Below are 20,353 nucleotides of genomic sequence, written 5' to 3' on the forward strand. Positions count from 1 at the left end.
AATTGTGATTCAAATTAGAATCCTGTAATTATTCATTCATCTAACAAGTATATGTGTTGAGTCCTTCCTATCTGCCAGACACTGTTCTTGGCACTGGGTAGACAATAGTGAGCAAGAGAAACAACATCCTTCTTTTTATGGTGCTTACCTTCAAGTGGCTAAAAGAGAAAATAAACAAGTAAACAAATACATGATCATGAACATAGTGATTTCACACAGCAGTAAGTGAGGTGGAATAAAAGATAATAAGGGTAACTAACGGTGCACAGAGACTGAGTCTTGTGTGGTCAGCAAAGGGTAACTGAGGGGTGACTTTTGATCTGAGAACTGAAGGAGAAGCAAGTGCCCATCGCGTAAAGATTGGAGGGCAGAGCCCTCCAAGGACAGCAAACATCAAGCAAAGGGGTCCTAAGATAGGGAGGTGCCTATCATGTTGCAGAACTAGAATGAGGGCCAGTGTGAACTGAGAACAACAATGAAGGACATCAGTATCTTATGACAGTAATTTCATAGAAATACAGAATTTCAAGTAAAACATGGACTGAAAGATCACTGAGCTCAATCCATATGTTCACTTCTTTTTTTTTAAAGAACAGCACTAACAAGCATTCTTTTTCTGTCTCTGTCTCTGTCTCCCTCCCTCTCCCTTTCTCTTTCTCTCTCTGTGTGTATATGTCTCTCATTCTCTCATAAAAGAAATTTACATAGAAACTCGATAGAACTAAAAGCATTGAAAAGAAAAGAAATAAAAGCATAGCTGCTACTCTGCGTGAAGCAGAGGGTGGAGGGTCCCCAGTGCTCAGCTAAACTCCTGGTCTCTGCAGAATACTGATGCAGTCTAACTGCCCTCATTTTAGACATAAAATAATGAGGCCCAGAGAGGATAAATTCTGAAGCAGCATAGTATAAAGAAGAGTATGAATTTGCAATCAAACAGACCTTGGTTCAAATCCTGGTATAGTGAATTAAAGTCTGATGAGGGGAGCTTGCTCCTGGTATGGTCTTGTGACTTGCCCTAACCAATATAATAGAGTGGAAATTATGTTGTATGAGGTATATGCCTAGGCTTCAAGAAATCTTGCTTACTCCCCTCTTGCCTTTTTACAGCACTGCCATCTTATGAACAAGACTAGTGCAACTTCCTTGAATATGAGACCATATGGAGGGAGACGGGCCCAGTCATCTGAAGACCTAGTCACATGAATGAAGCCATCAAGGACCAGCCAGCCACCAAACAGTCTGTCAACTGATTGTAAAGGCATGAGTGAGGCCAGCCAACACCGCATGGAGCAAAGGCAAGCCAACAAAGCTGACACCTCATTAGACTGCCAACATATAGAATCAAAAGTAGATACTGGTTGTTTTCTTAAGTCACTAAATTGTTGGGTGGTTTGCTATACAGCAAAAGAAAAATGGTACAGAATCAGTTATGTTTACTAACAAGAAAATCTTTAAGCATGTGCCATTGGCTTTGAGAATGAGAGGCAGGTGGAAGCTAGAAAAACTGAGAATAGGCTGTTCGCAAAGGCTGGAAGAATAGTGGACAAATTTTAGTGGATGCTTGAAATGCAGTGTGAAAATTGTTATTGGAAGCTGGTAAAAGAGCAGCCTGTATTATATAATGGCAGAACAATTGGCAGGAATGTTGCTGGTAATAATTTTGAATATAGATCTAACCAAGGACATAGCTAGATAGAATGCTGAAAGAATCAGTTGAGTGTTTCTATCATTGAATCATAACATACTAAAAGATAGAGAAAAAATAAAGTATCTAGAGAATAACGTAGGCTCTGCAAAACACTGCAGAACATGGATGAACTTGGAGGACATTATGCTGAGTGAAATAAGTCAATCACAAAAGGACAAATATAGTATTAGTTCATTATTGTAAAAAGTCAAGGACAGGTTTGGAAGGAAGGAAACTTTCTTTGTTGGTTACCATCGGTGTGAAGGGAGGGGAAGGAATATTGAAAAAAAATGCCTTGACCCATGTCACTTTGTTTTGTGTATTTCACTGTACATAAATTATATTTCAATAAAAAGTATTTTTAAAAATAATAAAGTAGCATCTATTTAACTTGTTAAGCAAAATTTACAGCAAATGAAGCAGGTCCAGAACTCACTGAGTTGAGAAAGAAAATTGATGTTTATACTCAGTCTCTGCCGGCTGGAAAAAAATATTCTAAAACTGAAACATGCCCTCAGGTTAAAGATCATATTGAGGGTTGTAAGTCATTTTGTTAAGAACTTAGAAATATTTAAAGCAGATCCTACTAGATTCTCTCAGCTAGACAATATAGATTTAAGAACCTTAAAGCAGCAGGACCCAAAGTGGAGAAATGTCTGTCTCAAAAAAATTATGGATGTAGATTTGAGTCACAGAGTCAGCTCTTAATAGATTCACAAAGTTGTAAAGAGAGTTTTATAATGACATCGCTGTCAACTAGAAATAAAAGGGTAATTCAAAATGAAAAGAGGGATAGGGTCCTAACATTCTATGTGTAGGCACAGGCTAGAAAGACTACTCAGCTGAAAACATGGGTCATTTCTAAAATAATAAATCTGAGAGAATAGAACCAAGAGCCCAGGGGGCAGAGCCAATAACAGACAGAAGCAATCTGCCAGGAAGCAGGAACCACTGACAGCTTAATCAAGGAACATACCTGACATCATGTGTTTAAATGAATTTCAAAAGTGCTATGGACCAGTGACTCCTATGTGCCTTACATTTCTCTTGTTTCTAAATGAGAGTATATATATTGCAGTGATCTCCTCATATCACTTGATTTGTGGTATAGCATTTGGATGCTAACCAAAAGTTTGGCAGTTCAAATCCACCAGCCTCTCAGCAGGAGAAAAATGAGGCAGTCTGCTTCCCTAAGGATTTTCAGCCTTTGGATCCCCTATGAGGCAGTTCTACTCTGTCCTATAGGGTTGCTATTTGTCAGAATTGAATTGATGGCAGTGGGGTTCATTTTTTTGGGTTTATGGGCGCATGCTTTGGTGATGCAAATGGTCAATACACTCAGCAGCTAACTAAAAGATTGGCGGTTTGAGTACACCCCGATGCATCTTGGAAGAAAGGCCTAATTCTGAAAAATCAGCTATTGAAAACAGTTCTACTCTGACAGTCATAGGGTCAAAATCAACTGTACAACAACTGTTTCTACAGGAGTAGATAATTTCTCTATTTCACAGAATTCTGGATAAAGAGAATCTGCATCTAAGGAGCCTCATATACATTTGGAGTTAATGCAGACCACAAGATCATGGACAGAGCCTAACGTTATGACTGGATGATATTTTGGGTGACTTGGAAGGGGGTGGTTGTATTTTGGATATAGGAGGGATGGGAATCATCGTGATCAAACAGCAGGCTAGGATACACTGTTTGCAAAGACGGCTGCAGTAATTTTTTTTGTATTGTATACATTCCTTTTCAGTACCTCTAATTACTAAATGGATGGCATTTTCTTACCTCTTAATCTGAACTGACTCTGTACTTGCTTTGATCATGAGAATATAGTGTGGAATCAACAGTGTGTGACTTTGCAGACTTTGCTTCAAGTGGCCTTGAAGCTTCAATTTCTGCCCTCTTGGAATACTGCCAGCTTATAAACAGCTCAAGGTAGCTTCGTTGAGGATGAGATACCATGAGGTCAGGAAGATTATGTAGAAAGAGAGGGGCCAACAAACTCTGATTATATCAATGTGGAGGCCACAGACATATGAATGCATCTTGCCACTCTTCCAATATCCCTCCAACAGACCACAAATGCATGAATGACTAAGCCCATCAGACACCATGTGAAACACAATTTCCCATATAATCTCAGTGCAAATTATCAATGTTTATAATTGTAAACAAATTAATAAGTGGTGCTTTAAATCCTGAGCAGTATATTTAATTTTATCATACTATTATTATTTGAAAAAAAAAAATACTGTCTACCTTATAAGGATATTGTGAGAAGTTATATATATATAATAAATTCTAAGTTCTCAGTGTTGTTATTTTTGTTATGTGCTATCAAGTCAGTTCCAATTCATAGCAACCCTACGTACAATGGAACAAAACATTGCCCAATCCTGCACCGTCCACACAATGGTTGGAATGCTTTAGTCCATTGTGGCAGCCAGTGCGTCAATCCATCTTGCTTCAGGTCTTCTTCTTTTTTGCTGACCCTCTACTTTACTGAGCATAACATCCTTCTCCAGGGACTGGTCCTTTCTGACAACATGATGAAAGTATGAGAGACGAAGTCTCACCATCCTCGTTTCTAAGGAGCATTCTGGCTGTACTTATTCTAAGACAAATTTGTTTGCTCTTCTGGAAATCCATGTAATATTCAATATCCTTTTCCAAGACCATAATTCAAATGCATCAATTCTTCTTCTACCTTCCTTATTCATTTTCCAGCTTTTGCATGCATATGAGGCGTTTGAAAATACCATGGCTTGTGTGAGAATACCTTAGTATTCAGAGTGCTGTCTTTGCTATTTACCACTTTAAAGAGGTCCTTTGCAACAGATTTGCCAATGCAATACATTGTCTGATTTCCTGACTGCTGCCTCCATGGGTGTTGATTACAGATCCAAGTAACATGAAATCCTTGACAACTTCAATCTTTTCACTGTCTGTCATGATGTTGCCTATTGGTGCAGTTCTGATGCTTTTTGTTTTCTTTATGTACTCAAGAAACAGCAGTTCATAAAGTGAATAAGGAACACTTGTGGCACGATGGTTAAGTGCTCATCTGCTAACCAAAAGGTTGTCAGTTTAAACTCACCTAGTGTCTCCATAGGATAATGTCCTGGCAATCTGCTCCCATAAAGATTAAAGCCTAGAAAATCATACAGGATGGTTCTACTTTGTTCCATGGGATAGCTATGAGTCAAAATCAGCTCATGGCACCTAACTACAACACCAACAATAATATGAATAGTAAGTATGATAATGACGATAACAACAACCAACAATATTAAAAACATGTCCCAGACAGTGATTTAGACAGAGGTGCTCAGGCCAAAGTTCTTCCTACATTGCACTGCCTCTTCACACTGGTTTGCTTTTCTCAAGGCTGTGTATTTACTTGGAAAAACAAAAAACAACCTATTTTAAAATCAACAATTACCTTATTAAGATGGACTAATACATTCCATGGGAGCTCTGGTAACATAGTGCCTAAGGCACTTGACTGCTAACCAGGAGGCTGGCAGTTCAAACCCACCAGCCACTCCTTGGAAGGAAGGTTGGGCAATCACTTCCATAGTGATACTGCCTCAGAAATCCAAGGAGGGGTCTCTATGAATCGGGTCCGACTCAAAGGCACATAACAACAACAACAACAACAACAATACATTCCATGGGTCTTAAGAGGACAGAACTAGAAAACATGGATGAAACTTACATGAAGATTTGGGGGTTTATAAAGTTAGGTCCTGCCATAAGTAGAACCCACCACCCATCTATCATTTTGTCATACTGTAGTGGCTTACATATAGCTATGATGCTGGAAACTTGGAAACTATACCACTAATATTTCAAATACTAGCTGTTTCACCCATGGTAGACAGGTTTTAGCAGAGCTTCTGGACTACAACAGGTTAGAAAGAAAGACCTGTCAATCTACTTCACGAGCCAATGAAATGAGCCAATGAAAACCTATGGACCAGAACAGAGTATTGTCCTACATAGTGTTGGAAGATGAGCCCCTCAGTTGGAAGGCACTCAGTTCCAAGCAGCAGCTGCAGCAATGGGCTCCAGCATGGCAAAGACTGTGAAGCTGCTGCAGGGGCGGGCAGTTTTGTTCCATTGTATGTGTAGTCTCCATAATAAGGAACCATGAGGCTTGATAGCAAGTAGCCATAAGGCTGCAACAAGCTGCCTGAAGGATCAGGCATATTTCTTTTAACTGGAACTATTCAAGAACAGGTTATATTTCTTCTCTCAGGAATACTGATGTATGTACTTGGAGAGCTGGGCCAGATGATTTTTATGTCCTTTCCCCATATTGTGAGATTTTATTATCTTTTATCAAAACTTCTCTATATTTGAAAGGTAACACAGCAATTTAAGTTTTAAAACACAATTCCACTGGCATTCGCATTTTTAGACATTATAGCTGTGCTAAATCATGATATGAAAATTTAAAATTGGCCTTTTACCTTTGATTGAGGTCAATTTTTTATTTGTTAACTTCTGTTTTTAAGGCTGGGTGAAAAAAAAAAAAAAGCCCTCAATATGCTGCAGCTAAAAAAATCTATTAATGCATTTATTAACTTATTTATCTAATAAGTATTTATGAAATATTTATCAAAAGTAAAGGCCAACTTTAAATTTTTATATCATGTTTAATACATCTATACTAAGAAAAAAATAAATGTACATCTATACCCACAAGCCACTCCTCGGAAGGAAGATTGGGCAATCTACTTCTGTAGTGATACTGCCTCGGAAACCCAAGGAGGGGTCCCTATGAGTTGGGTCTGACTCGACAGCACAAAACAACAACAACAATATACTTTTGCTATGTGGTATAAAGTTGGAGTTTTTGAATATAGCTATAATCGATGTTTCAGTTCCAAACAAATAATGCAGACTTTAATATTTCTCAAGTTTTCAGAATTTTATATTGAGAGAGACCTATTATATATATACTAATTTACACAACATCTGATACTTATTAAAACAAAGCATATGCATTCGATACATTTTCTTATTAAAAATCAATCACAAGTTTACTATAATGCCAATATACACTTTGTAAATGAAGTGAACTATTGCTAAGGTTTGAATTTGATTTAGGATAGTAATAAACACTTCTTTGTTACTTTATTAATCTGTGTAATGGTAAAGATACATGCAACTTGCAGTTAGGTATTATCTGCTCACAGTATATAATACGTATTTCTCTGTAAGGACAAAATTTATGGAGATAACTAATGAAAACAAAAAAAAATTAGATATATTTTCTGTCAATATAATGTGAACACAGGTCAAAAGGTTATTTTATGTCAAGTCCAAACCATTTCTAATATTCTCAAATAGAGCTTTTTTCTGATTTGTTTTGATCATTTAGCTTTACTTTACTTTTGACATGTTGATTCATCCTTGACTTTTTAAAATTTAAACTTGAAACCAAAATATATTTATAAAGAAATAATGTTTATAATTACATTTAAAACATAATTTTAATAAAACATAATCTCAAGAAAAGCAATGTAGGTATTTGGGGACATTCTTTTAAGCAAGGCTGATTTTAGGGGTAGGAATATAGTTAATAAAATCCATTTTTGATGTTATTTAACACAGAAGCAAACACAGATCTTTTCATATTTGACATTAAAAATCTGATCATTTGCCTCCCTAAAGAAAGCACATACAGCTTTTATACAGACTGCACAGTAAAGAATAATAATATTTCTGTTTACTGAGATATCAACTGGCATTTCACTGTAAGTCAATGGTCTATCATTGCTACAGCATATTAGACCTCAATCTGGCATCTACAAATGTCAAGAGTATAAAAAAATATAGGATGAAAATCAAAAGCATGTTCTGAACTCCCAAAAAAATAAAAAAAAGGGAAACAAAGTTCACCTAAACATATTTGCTGCAGAAATCAGTGCAATATTCAGCTGTCAATCTAGAAAAACAACGAGGGAGCTACACTGTCAGTAGGACAGGATAATAAAATTTCCAGCAGATGTTCAGGCAGGGCTCTAATTTTTACAGAACTCCCTTGGTAAGCATTTAATTTCTTTATCATATGCAGGCTCGGCAAATTGTACTTCATCAAAACTGTATTTTGAAATATTAATATTTCATATGATAACAAAACTCCATAGAATACCCTTTGTCATATTAAGAACATCCAAATTTCAAATGTCAAGATTCTGAATTTTAATACATTTTAAGTAGCTTTTTGAATTGGCATAATAAATTATAATAAGGCTAATCTAAATTGGTATGTTATAATGTCACACAAATATATAGTACATATAATGGTTTTAATAAAAGGCTGTAGGAAAACCAGGTGTTCATTTTACTGAGTTGTATAGCATTTCATCACTAAGAAAGCACAGAGCTTCTATACTTGCATATTCACAACAAGTTCAGTCACTAATTAGGGACAATGTAAGAAAAGAAAATAAAGCAAAAGAGTAGATGCAAACTGAGTATTTTGCAAAATCATGCACAGAAAATAATCTTTTTTGAAAATGGCATTATGTAGGCCCATTACAGTCTGCACAACTATGTTTACAATGGTCTCTACACAAACATTTTGTTGTATCCACTATCAAAGAAAGTAAAATGGTGTTTCATGTGCCAAATTTAATTTGCATTTGTTCGTAACACTCCTTTTTCACCAGCATCACAGACTTCTGTATTGATAGATTAAATTCAAATTGGAGATTTAGACGGAAGTTAGCTTCCACATTTCTTTCTGCTGGTGATCCTAATAAAAGCAACTGCTCCTATGTTACTGGAGGAGACAGCATCACAAATCAATGCATGTCACCAGGAGAGTAAAGACAGATGTCTCTGATTAATCAGAATTCATTTTTTACCAGTAAAGAAAAAAGCAAATTCAAAGCAAACATTTATTTTTTTGGCTACAATTCTTCACTTGTACCCCATTAGTCACCTAAAACTGTTTACATATAAATTTTTACAATAGAATAACAAATATATGGTCATTAAATGCTTTCTGAGACTCAGTTTTCTCCCAATGGATTAACCATTTGATTACAGCTTCACAGTAATTCTGAAAGAATGAATTGGAACAAAGACAAATATACTATCAGTATTCTACACAGGTTGTAAACGATTGATTCATGGTATCCTAAAGCAGAAGCCAGTATATTCATTTTTACACCTTGCTTAATGGAAGTATTTATAAATGTTCAGCCTAATTATTTGAAAAAAGAACTACCTTTTTCTTGACTATTTAAAATTCTTATTTTTTTTTCATACACTGGTTTTCTAACTCATGAGGACTCTCTAGATTTTCTTGACCACTCTCACACATAGCATCTTGTAAAGCTGTCAGGATAAGACAGCTGTAATGTTTTAGCCATAATAATGCCAGCTATTGATCCTAGTAAGAGGAGAAAGAGAGAGAGAATGTGCTTAATGGGGCATGTTTGTTCTCTATTATTTTCTTTGCCTAAGGATAAGGCTGATTTAAATAATGATACCCTTTTCTTAGTCACTAGATTCACACATTCTTATACATTAATTATTACTAACTACCAGTTAGTGCTAAATACATCAATAGGTTTAGCATTTTTAATTTTATCAATAAAGGGTCTAAGAATGCTAAATTCTGCTGCTCTTTTCTAATTCAAAATCATATAAGAACACAATGATTTATCGCATAAATCATTCCACTTGGAAAACATGCATTTGCTCCTTTGAAAATATTTTGTATATGCTTTGTGTACTTTAAAGACTGAATCTCAACTCTAATAAAGATGTTATTTTTCACTAAGCATATCCATGTCTGGCGTGAGTACAAAGTCATAATGCCACATGACTCTCAGGGTGTATGTATTTTAGAGAAAATTTATGGATTCAAAAATTCAAGAAGAATCTTATTTATTACCAGCAACGATAAAGTATACTGGAAGATTTCTTCTGACATGAGTTAGATTGAAGAATTTTGTGCAAAACAAATCCACTATCTCTCTAACGTTGAATTCAATCAAATGTCTTCATTTACACATACCCAGAAATCACAAAACAATGAATAATGTCTAAAAATAATCCATGAAGTTATGATTATTAAATGATATAGTCACTTTTGTAATATTTATATATGTGATACTCCTTACACAATAAAAAATAAGAAATGTACATCCTTCTCTTTCCATGGTACAGAAGGAATGGAAAGAAAGGAAAAATTAATGTGTGAATTATGAACTCATGGGCATGAGGGGAGTTTCTTTTTTTTTTCAAGAACCAAACAGGTATCAAGTATTTAATAACAAAATCATCAACTTACACACAAAACTGTAAATTTATTATTTTTCAAGAAAAGAATCACTCTAATTGTGCTTTGTCACAGAATTATTGGGAGGATACAATGAAAACTTACACAAAGTACATGGCACACAGAAGCATAGTAGTTGCTTGCCAAATGTTATTTTGGTATATAAAATGCTTGTCTGTCCCTCCAATTGAGCCAAATAGTTTAGTAACTATTATTTCTTGGTCAGAAAAGTCTTTCCAGTATAGTATGTCTTCCCTAATTAAAATGAATGATGGATATGTAAACATGATTTCAAAAATATTTTCTTACCTTATCAAGAGAAAACGTTTTGGTCAGAGCGAAACTCCACCCAGCTTCAAATGCTCTTCGAATCATTGATGAACTGGTAGCTGGAGTTGCACTAGCAAGACCAAAAGGATTTGTGAACTTCAGTCCAGCCATTTCCACACTAATGTCCACCAGGTCAATAGGAGTGCAAAAGAGGGGCAGTGCAGGCGTGGCAGAAATGGAAGCTCCATATTGTGACTGCAAAACACAAATAATCATTGCTCACACCACATCTGATTTATCCATATAATCTCTTATCAAAATCAAACACAACATTTGAATTAATATAGATTAGGTTGGTCTGTTTACAGTGATGAAAACTGCCTGGCAAAGAGTCAGCTACCAGTGAGCCAAATTCATATAATACCCTTCCTTACTAAACTAAAAGGAAGTATAGAGGGTAATAATAGTATATATATATATATATATATATACACACACACACACACACACACACATTACAAACAAGTGAAAAACTCTGTTTAAAACATATTGAGATTCAAACACAAAAGAGAATAATTTTAGAATTTACCACCCTGGTTCCATTGACCTTTTGTACTTAATTTGCAGAAAGGTCTTTATTGCTCAGAGATATGGGTAACAGCAATTCAGGAGGCCAAACTTCAATTCCCAGTAATCTCACTACTCTTTATTCGATATTAGGAAAGCTACCTGACCTGTCTGTGTCTTTTCTCCTCTGCAGTTTTCAGTATAGCAGCAGGAATGCTGGTTGCCTAATTTCTAACTCATATGGATATTAGAAAATTCATGAGATTATAAACCACAGGGGGACATCTAATTTGGAAAATGGGTAATATAGTCACTTGTGCCTTCCCTCTCCAGGAAAAAAACAGGTACCAAACAGTTAATGTCAAAATCATCATTGGTACTCCAAACCGTACATTTCACTTTCTTAAGTAATCACTCTAATAACGCCACTCACAGAACTATTGGAAGGATTAAATGAAAACACTCATGTAAAGTACATGGCACACAGAAGCATAGTAGGTGCTTACTGAATGTTATTAAAGATCTTATCAAGCCTTTTTTTTTGTAAAGATCTTCCTTTCCTCCTTCCTTTTCTTCTTTCCTCCCACCCAGCTCCCTCTGTTTAGTTTTGAAAGGCAAATGACACTAGAAAATATAAAAAGGATGCATTTTTTCAGTCAAAGTAGTTAGTGAATGGACAGGGCGTGTTAATTCAAAAGTAAGAAATCCTCTCTCTTGTGAATCATCACTCAAAAGAAAAGTTATTTGAGCAGAACTTTAATTTTACAGAAGTGTGTCATGGGTAGATAAAGATTGCCATGACTTGCATTGAAATTATTTCTGGCTCTCCACCATTTATAATGCAAAGCAAAGTTCATTTAATATGGAAAAAGGCATCAAACTTGTCAACTGAAAGACTAATGTGTCTCTGGTACCTTCACTAAAGTGTCTGATGGTGTCTGGGCTTCAGTTCTGGCAGACACCTACTGTCAGGGGTATTCTGGGCTTCAGTGTACATTCCCAAATACTGGTCAGTGCTGTTGTGAACATAACTTCTCCTGTCTTTATGCAGGACTGAAATAATATTAAAAGGATTATTAGCAAAAGCAAAAATTATAATGTATAATGTAAGGAACCAGCCACTCCTCGGAAGGAAGGTTGGGCAATCTACTTCCTTAGTGATACTGCCTCGGAAACCCAAGGAGGGGTCGCTATGAGTCGGGTCCGACTCGACGGCACCTAACAACAAAAATGTAAGGAAATAGGGGATAACTTGAGACCTGATAATTTGAAGTGTGTGTGTGTCTATGCGTGTGTGTATGTTAGGGGTAAACGTGTGTATTCATTTAAGAATGTACAGGGATGGGTATGGAAGAGACTCCCTGCTGGATGGCATTTTCTTTGCTCTGTGTAATCATGATTTAAATTGAATCACACGATTTTAGGTTAAGGAAAAATTTCTTGACAGCAGGAGTCAGTTAATACTGGAAAAGTAAAGAAACATCTTTCTTATTTGAGGAGTCTTATAAACCAGATGGGAGCTCTGGTAGCACAGTGCATAAGACACTTGACTGCTAAGCATAAGGCTGGCAGTTCAAATCCACCACCCACTCCTCAGAAGAAAGATAGGGCAATCTACATCCGTAGTGATACTGCCTTGGAAACCCAAGGAGTGGTCGCTATGAGTCAGGTCTGACTTGATGGCACATAACAATAACAACAAATAAACCATATAGGGCAATCATCTGCCTGATGCCAACAGCAGAAATACATGTAGCCTCATATTTGGGAGACACAATAGGCTTTCTTCTCATTATGGTTTTCTGTTGAAATATCTACTCGCCTGTAGTGGCGTAGTTCCTAAAGCATTTGACTGCTAACCAGAAGGCTGGTGGTTCAAACTCACCAGACACTCCTCAGAAGGAAGACTGGACAATCTACTTCTGTAGAGATACTGTCTCGGAAACCCAAGGAGGCGTCGCTATGAGTTGGATCTGACTCGACAGCAGTGAGTTTTGAGTGAGTGTAGTCTCAGGGCTGAATTTTAGTTTGTTTACAATTTTAACTATCTATAACATTAGGCAACAACCCAAGGAGACAGGAGGCAGACATATATTTGTAGTTCAACTAGCATCTTTTAATTTGTAGTTTAAATAAGGAGCTCTGGTGGTGTACAGGGTAAGGCATTTGGCTGCTAACCAGAAGGTTGGCAGTTCAAACCTACCAGCTGCTCTGTGAAAGGAAGATGAGGCAATCTACTTCTGTGAAGAGGTACAACCTTGGAAACCCAATAGGGGTTGCTATGAGTTGGAATCAACTCAATAGCAGTGGGATTGTTTGTTTATTTGTTTGTTTGTTGACGAATGCTCTGAAAATATAGTGAAGGTTTCTACCTTGATACTTAGAAAAGAAATGATTTGGACAAACTTTGTAAGATTTTCCTTAAGCTTTAATACAAACAAACACAAGCAAATCAAACAAATAACAAGAAATAAATATACACAGAGAGAACACTTTCAAAGGAGAAGGACAGCTTCTTATAAAACAGATTTTTTTTCTTTTATTGACAAAAATGCTGGCTACTGATGTGTATGCATACGTGTGCATGGAAATAAGCTAAAACCTTCACTTGCAATAGGCAGTCTTGACTTCAGATTGAGCACACACTGGGCTATTTTAGTTTTGTCTTTGTGGCTTCTTGCCACAGTGTGGTGCTACAGCAACCTAGTCCATGCAACTTCACAACATACCCAGACTCTAATTTACACTTTCTTTTCTTTAAATTTAAAAGGCTATTTCCCTACACATCTCAAACTTCAGTGCTCAACACAAAATTAATTCTTCCCAATCCTATTCTCAACCTCCAAATTCAGATTTCCAACAGACTTTAAAGCCCTTTGGTATGGAGGTTGTGTTGTTACTTCAAATCAATCCATCCAAAATGTATGTTAATGTATTCCCTTTCAAAGAAACATGGTCCAGATTTTCAGTTTTAGACAATATTTTTTTTTTCAGCCATCTTAGAGTATTAGTCAATAATGGACACATAAAACAAGCTTATATTGAACAATGAGGATTAGTTACATAATGATGCATTATGAATATTCCATTATGGAAATATAATATTCACAATAATAAATACAATAATAAAATATTTTTCAAAGAACTATTGTATATTTTCCAAATTGCTTCCCCTCCCCTGTGCAGCTAAATAATTTCCCCTTAATAAGTATTTTCAATACCAAATATTTTAGGTCATTTTTTGGATATCTCATTTACCTACATGCTCTAAAATTGAGGAACCTGCTCACAGAGTTGAAAAAGGTTAAACACAAGAACTTCAGTTTCAGATGTATGCAGTTTTCCACCATCTCCCTTTCTAAAGTAGAGATGGCCTTATAATCTGGACATTGCCAGGCCCTCTCAGGTGCTTCAAACTACATATAATGGAAAAACAAAAATATAATTACAGAAGCAAAACAGGCTAAGGTGATAAAGAACTGGGATGAGGACTGGGGAGGCTTGATGAGGAAGGAGTTGTAAAAATAGAGGCGAAAAGCAAGACTAGATGTCCAGCAGATTTTTATAATATAAAGATAAAAAGTAACATTTATTTTTTAGAAGCCATTGTCACAAATGTAAAACATTGACAGCAAAAAGAATGGCTGAAGATGACGTTAAAGAAAAAAAAAAAATCCCTCCCTCTCTTTGGTCCTCTTTTCTTTTGAGATTAATTAAAGATTTTTGTCACTTTTATTCTAAATTTTACAAATCAACTCTATGACAACTATAGACTATGAAAGTTCTCAATTTTTTTATGAGTTACATTTAAATTTTCTTATTTCATTTCTATATGCAAATCCGTCAAGGTACATCACTACCAACCTACTCTTTAGCATTATATAATTGCGATCTGGCCTCTCCCTCCCACTCCCCCTCCTTAGCTAATCTCATCTCCTATACTTCACAACATCTTATTCTTCAGTTCGTTAAACAATTTATAATTTCTCAAACAAGACAATCCATTAATATAGCTACGTATTATTACTTTTTTTGTTTTTGTTTTTGCCTGAAATTTTTGTTCCTGCTTAGTGTATCTACTTTGAAATTTCCAACTAATACTTCAAGAGTCAATCGTGGTGTCATCTCCACTAGGAAACTCCTCTAAACCAAAAAAACCAAACTCATTGATGTTTAGTCAATTCAACTCATAGCGACCCCTCCTTGGGTTTCCAAGGAGGTATCTCTATGGAAGTAGATTGCCCAGTCTTCCTTCTGAGGAGTGGCTGCTGGATTTGAACCTCCAGCCTTCCAGTTAGCAGTCAAATGCTATAGGCACTATGCCACCAGAGCTCCCAGAAACCTCACTGGCTCCTGATAAAGTTATTTCCTCATCATACTCTGCACTTGTTTAGTTACATGTATGTGTCTCCTCTTTAATTTATTTCAGCACCTAATTTCATTTCGCCTTTCTTGGAGGAAAGATACTTACTATATATGTTGAATATATCATACTAATGACTTCAGGTACTTAACCTCTTTTTTACATCAGTTCCAAGTAAGATGATAATGAGTTTAGATGAAATAATCATAAACATTATTTCAGATATATGAAATGTCTATGATTTCAATGTAGAGTAATATGCAACTCTGACCTCAGGAAGACCACTGATTATAGCAACAGCTCTCAAAACAGCCATGTAGTGGCAAAGGTAAGCAATCAAGTTACTCTGTAAATATATACATTGTATAATTCAATCATACACAGTGACATGAAAATTTTAGCAATCTCCCAATATTGCCAAGGACCAGCTTAACATAAAACATTTTTTCCCTTCCTTCTGATTTTTGACTACTGGCTTAGAATGGACTCTTCTGTTAGCAAGTAACAGAAACTAGCATCAGATGATTATCATGAGAGTATTCCTAAGGCATCTGACTGCTAACCAGAAGGCTGGTCGTTCAAACCCACCAGCCACTCCTCATAAGGAAGATTGGGCAATCTATTTTCATAGAGATACTGCCTCAGAAACCCAAGGAGGGGTTGCTATGAGTGGAATCAACTCAGCAGCAGTGAGGTTTCATTTTGTGTGTGTGTTTTTGTATAAAAAGATCTCAGAAAACTCAAGTAGCAATGCAGCTGAGCCTCAGGAGGGTCAAGAACCCTTACAGAAAACCATAAGATACTTCTCTCCTCTTCTGTGAACATCTATTTTCTTCTCTCTGTGAACTGGCTTCCTCTGCTTCTTTATCCAGAAGGCTCACCCTATTCCCTCAGACACCATTAAAGCTGATCTTTTATAGGTCTAGCCCAATCATTTTAGAAATATGTGTGAAGTTTTAAAAATTCTAATGTCCAGGCCAGACTCTAAACTCATTACATCAGAACTGCTGTGAATGGGACTCAGTATTAGTTTCTGTTTTTAATTCCTCAAGTGACTTCACTTTGCATCAAGGTTGAGAACCACTGCTTTAGCCATGTGAATGCTCTTCCTAATTCCTAATTCAAAAGAGAGATGTTCTGGTTTGGCATAGCTGTGTTGTATGTCAAATGTATTCAAGCAAATGGATACTGGGGACCTATTCAGAAAATGACATATCGTTATAATCTGGACAAATGCTCCAAAAGGTACTCATATGGGGCCTCTTTTCTGTTTATTAAATATCAGCACTGACAGATATCAATACACTGTCCAAATGTCAAGGCCTACTCAAATAATAAGATACATGCTTTATTTTCAAAATCAACAAGATAGGTGTACAAGCATTGTCTGTTTCCAAACAATACTATGTCAGACCCAGTGATAAGTGTTTTCTACTTATACAGTCTTTATGAAGACAACTCTTCAAGTTAAGCATATTTTCATCCTATTGCAGATGAGGAAAGTAAGGCGCAGATAAATTAATGTAAATAACTACTAAATTATAGAGTAAGATCTGAATTCACACTTCCACTTGCTGCATCATGTCAAGCTGCCCTCATTAGCATAAACATTATTTTTCTAAAGCATTAATGACCTCAAAAGGGGGAATGGGTTTGAAAGTTATTTATGCTGATTTGATTGAGTACATACTACACACAGACTCACATACACACACAGAAAGAGATAAACATGCCTTGAAAAATCAATTATGAAAAATAAAGTCAAGAGTATATGCCAGTCAGACTTCAGGTAAGATGGAGGAATAGGCAGACAAGCTCCACAGACCCTCTTCAACAAAGAAAAGAGAAACCAACTAACAGAGATACAGAAGATAATCCTGGTGCCCTGAACTTTGAAAGGAAGAATACAGAAGTGGATTAGGTACCAACTAGTGAAAAAATCTGAATGAAAACCGTGAGTATGGAGATGGTCAGAGCAGTGGCCTGTCAGATATTCTGATGGGACCAACAGCCTGAATATTTCCATGTGGTGTTGGGACCTGAGAATTCACCTAAAGATCGGCTCTGGTCGCCAAGGGCAGCAGGGATGACTGTGCTGGTGGTCTATGACTAGGAAGGGAAATAGCAAGGAGGGAGACAACCTGAGCTGTGGACTTTCCACTGCCTGGAGGGTGCAGCCATTTTGATTGTTTACAAGTGGTGGCTATTTTGGATAGTTAAAGTGACAGAGGGCGCAGCCACTTTGACTATTTATAAGTGGTGGTCTTTTTGGACACATAAAGTGATCGAAGGTGCAGCCATTTTGAATCTTTACAAGTGGCAAATTTTGGATTTTAAAGTGACAGCATTCTTATTCAGATTCCAGGGACCTAAGAATAGTCTCTGTTTGCCAAGTATGGCAGGGACATATGAGAGGCTGACAACAGGAAAGGAGACAGGTGGTGAGTGTATAAGGGCTGCCAACTAGCAAACAGAGGAGCACAGCACAGTACCCTGCTTACGTAGATAAAACAAAGAAAATGAACATCGTGGGCAAGTCACTCTAACATACAATCACCAATTAAATGTAAACACAAAAACATCACAATGCCTCGGAGACAACAGAGCATCACAGTCCACACAAAGAAGCAAGATAGAGCAAGAGAAACAAGGGATCAGGATACAGACCCAAAACACATCCTTGAGGAAGACGCAGCACTGGAACTACCTGATAAGGAATTCAAAAGAATTATATTTAGGTATCTTCAATGAATTGAGAGACAACTCAAGGAAAACACTAATAAAATTGAGGAAAACAGAGAAAACCCTAAAACAATTACAAAAGACAATACAAGAACAAAATGACAAAATAAATGAAAAAGTAGAAATGATACAAAATCTACACACAGAAATTCAGAAGATTAATTCTAAATTTTCAGAAATAGATAAGATATTGAATGGGCAAAGGAGTAGAAATGAATCAATGAAAGACAGAATTAGTGATACTGAAGGCAAATATCTCAACTCTTCTTTAGAAAGCAGTCAGAAAAGAGAGAAAAACAAAAGGAAGAAAGCCTAAGGTTCATTTGGGATACAATCAAAATGAATAACTTATGTGTAACCGGAAGTCCAGAACAGGAAGAGACAAATAAAACCACAGGGAAAATTGTTGAAGATTGGTTGGAAGAGAATTTTCCTGGTATAATGAAAGATGAGAATATATCTATTCAAGAAGTCCAATGAACCCCAAACAGGATAGACCTCAAAAGAAAATCACCAAGATATATCATCATCAAACTCACCAACGCCAAAGACAAAGAAAAAAATCCTGAAAGCAGCACAGGAAAAACGAAAAGTTACCTACAAGGGGCAACTAATAAGACTAAGCTCAGATTTCTCAGCAGAAACCATGCAGGCGAGAAGACAATGGGTAATATATATAAAACACTGAAAGAGAAAAATTTCCAACCAAGAATTATATACCCAGCAAAATTGCCCTCAAATATGAAGGTGAAATTAGGACATTTCCAGATAAACTGAAATTAGGGGAATTTGTTAAAACCAGACCAACCTTACAAGGGAATCCTTTGGACAGAGAATCAACAACAGCAAACAATAACTGACCATTAACACACATGATGACATAACTCAGAAACCAACCCAGGTATGGAAGTATCCAAAGTAAATAAACCTTCAAGATTTTAAACAGGGAACCAAAGATATCAATTGACAAATGAGGACAACTACAAACCAAAAAGAGGAAAAAACATGTGTAGTTACAGAACTTCTAAATGGTAGGAAAATCAAGACAACTACAAGATAGAATGGGCTATTCTAAACTTGGGAAGAAAACTATAAATCACAGGGTAACCTCAAAGAAAAATGATAAACCTTCACATCAAAATAAAAAAGAGGACCAGCAGAAATATCTAGCAAATACTAAAACAATAGCAATGAGGGAAGTCATAACACGATTCATAAACAAGCTCAGCACAGAAAATAATATGGAAGAAATTGACACCACGAAAAAGCACATAATAAAAATGACAGCAACAAATCCATACTTGTCGAAAGTTACATATCTGTCAAGGGACTTATCTCTAAGATTTATAGAAAACTCCAAAGCTGCAACAGCAAAGGAATTAACAATCCAATTGAAAAATGGGCAGAAGACATGAATAGACACTTCACCAAGGAGGATATTCAGGTGGTCAGCAAATACATGAAGAGATGTTCACAATCGTTTGGGCATCAGAGAGATGCAAATCAAAACAACAATGAGATACCATCTCACCCCAGCAATGATGGCAAAGTTCAATAAGACAGAAAACAACAAATGCTGGTGAGGATGTGGAGAGATTGGGACTCTCATATACTGCTGGTGGGACTGTGAAGTGATGCAACCACTGTGGAAAGCAGTATGGCGATTCCTTAGAAAGCTGGAATTGGAGATACCATTTGACCCAGCAATCCCATTATTAGGCATATATCATAGAGGGGTGAGAGCCAGGACAGGAACAGATGTATATGCACACCTATGTTCATTGCTCGGAAAAAAGGTTGGGCAATCTACTTCCATAGTGTTACCATCTCGGAAACCCAAAGAGGGGTCGCTATGAGTCGAGTCTGACTCGACGGCACACAACAACAACAACATGTTCATTGCAACACTATTTACAATAGCAAAAAATGAAAATAACCTACGTGCCCATCAATGGAAAAGTGGATGATCAAACTATGGTACAGACACACAATGGCATGTCATGCAGCACTAAAGAATCATGTAGAGTCTGCAAAACACCGCATAACATGGATAAACTTGGAGGACATTGTGCTGAATGAAATAAGTCAATCACAGAAGGACAAATATAGTGTTAGTTTGTTGTTGTGGAGGGTCAAGGAAAGGAGGGAAACTTTCTTTGTTGGTTGCCAGGGGTGGGAGTAGAGGGAAAGGTTGTTGTTGTTGTTATGTGCCATCGAGTCAGACCTGACTCATAGCGACCCTCCTTGGGTTTCCGAGACAGTATCACTACGGAAGTAGATTGCCCAACCTTCCTTCCGAGGAGTGGCTGGTGGATTTGAACCACCAGCCTTCTGGTTAGCAGTGAAGTGCCTTAGGCACTATGCTACCAGAGCTCCTAGAGGGAAGGGAACACTGCAAAAAAAAAAAAAAAAA

The 20,353-nt window shown here is 36.6% G+C and overlaps 1 protein-coding gene across 1 annotated transcript in view; it reads right to left on the reverse strand.

The window, feature by feature from the left end:
• DPYD (dihydropyrimidine dehydrogenase) overlaps positions 1-20,353 on the reverse strand; it is a 1,117,863-nt gene that overhangs the window by 590,047 nt on the left and 507,463 nt on the right. Inside the window, exon 12 of the mRNA XM_007936128.1 lies at positions 10,308-10,523. Coding sequence (XP_007934319.1) covers positions 10,308-10,523 — 216 coding nt within the window. The remainder of the gene's footprint in view (positions 1-10,307; positions 10,524-20,353) is intronic.

This window comes from Orycteropus afer, unplaced genomic scaffold (genome assembly GCF_000298275.1).
Source record: "Orycteropus afer afer isolate SDZICR_OR568_19922 unplaced genomic scaffold, OryAfe1.0 scaffold00033, whole genome shotgun sequence".
Lineage (NCBI taxonomy): Eukaryota > Metazoa > Chordata > Mammalia > Tubulidentata > Orycteropodidae > Orycteropus > Orycteropus afer.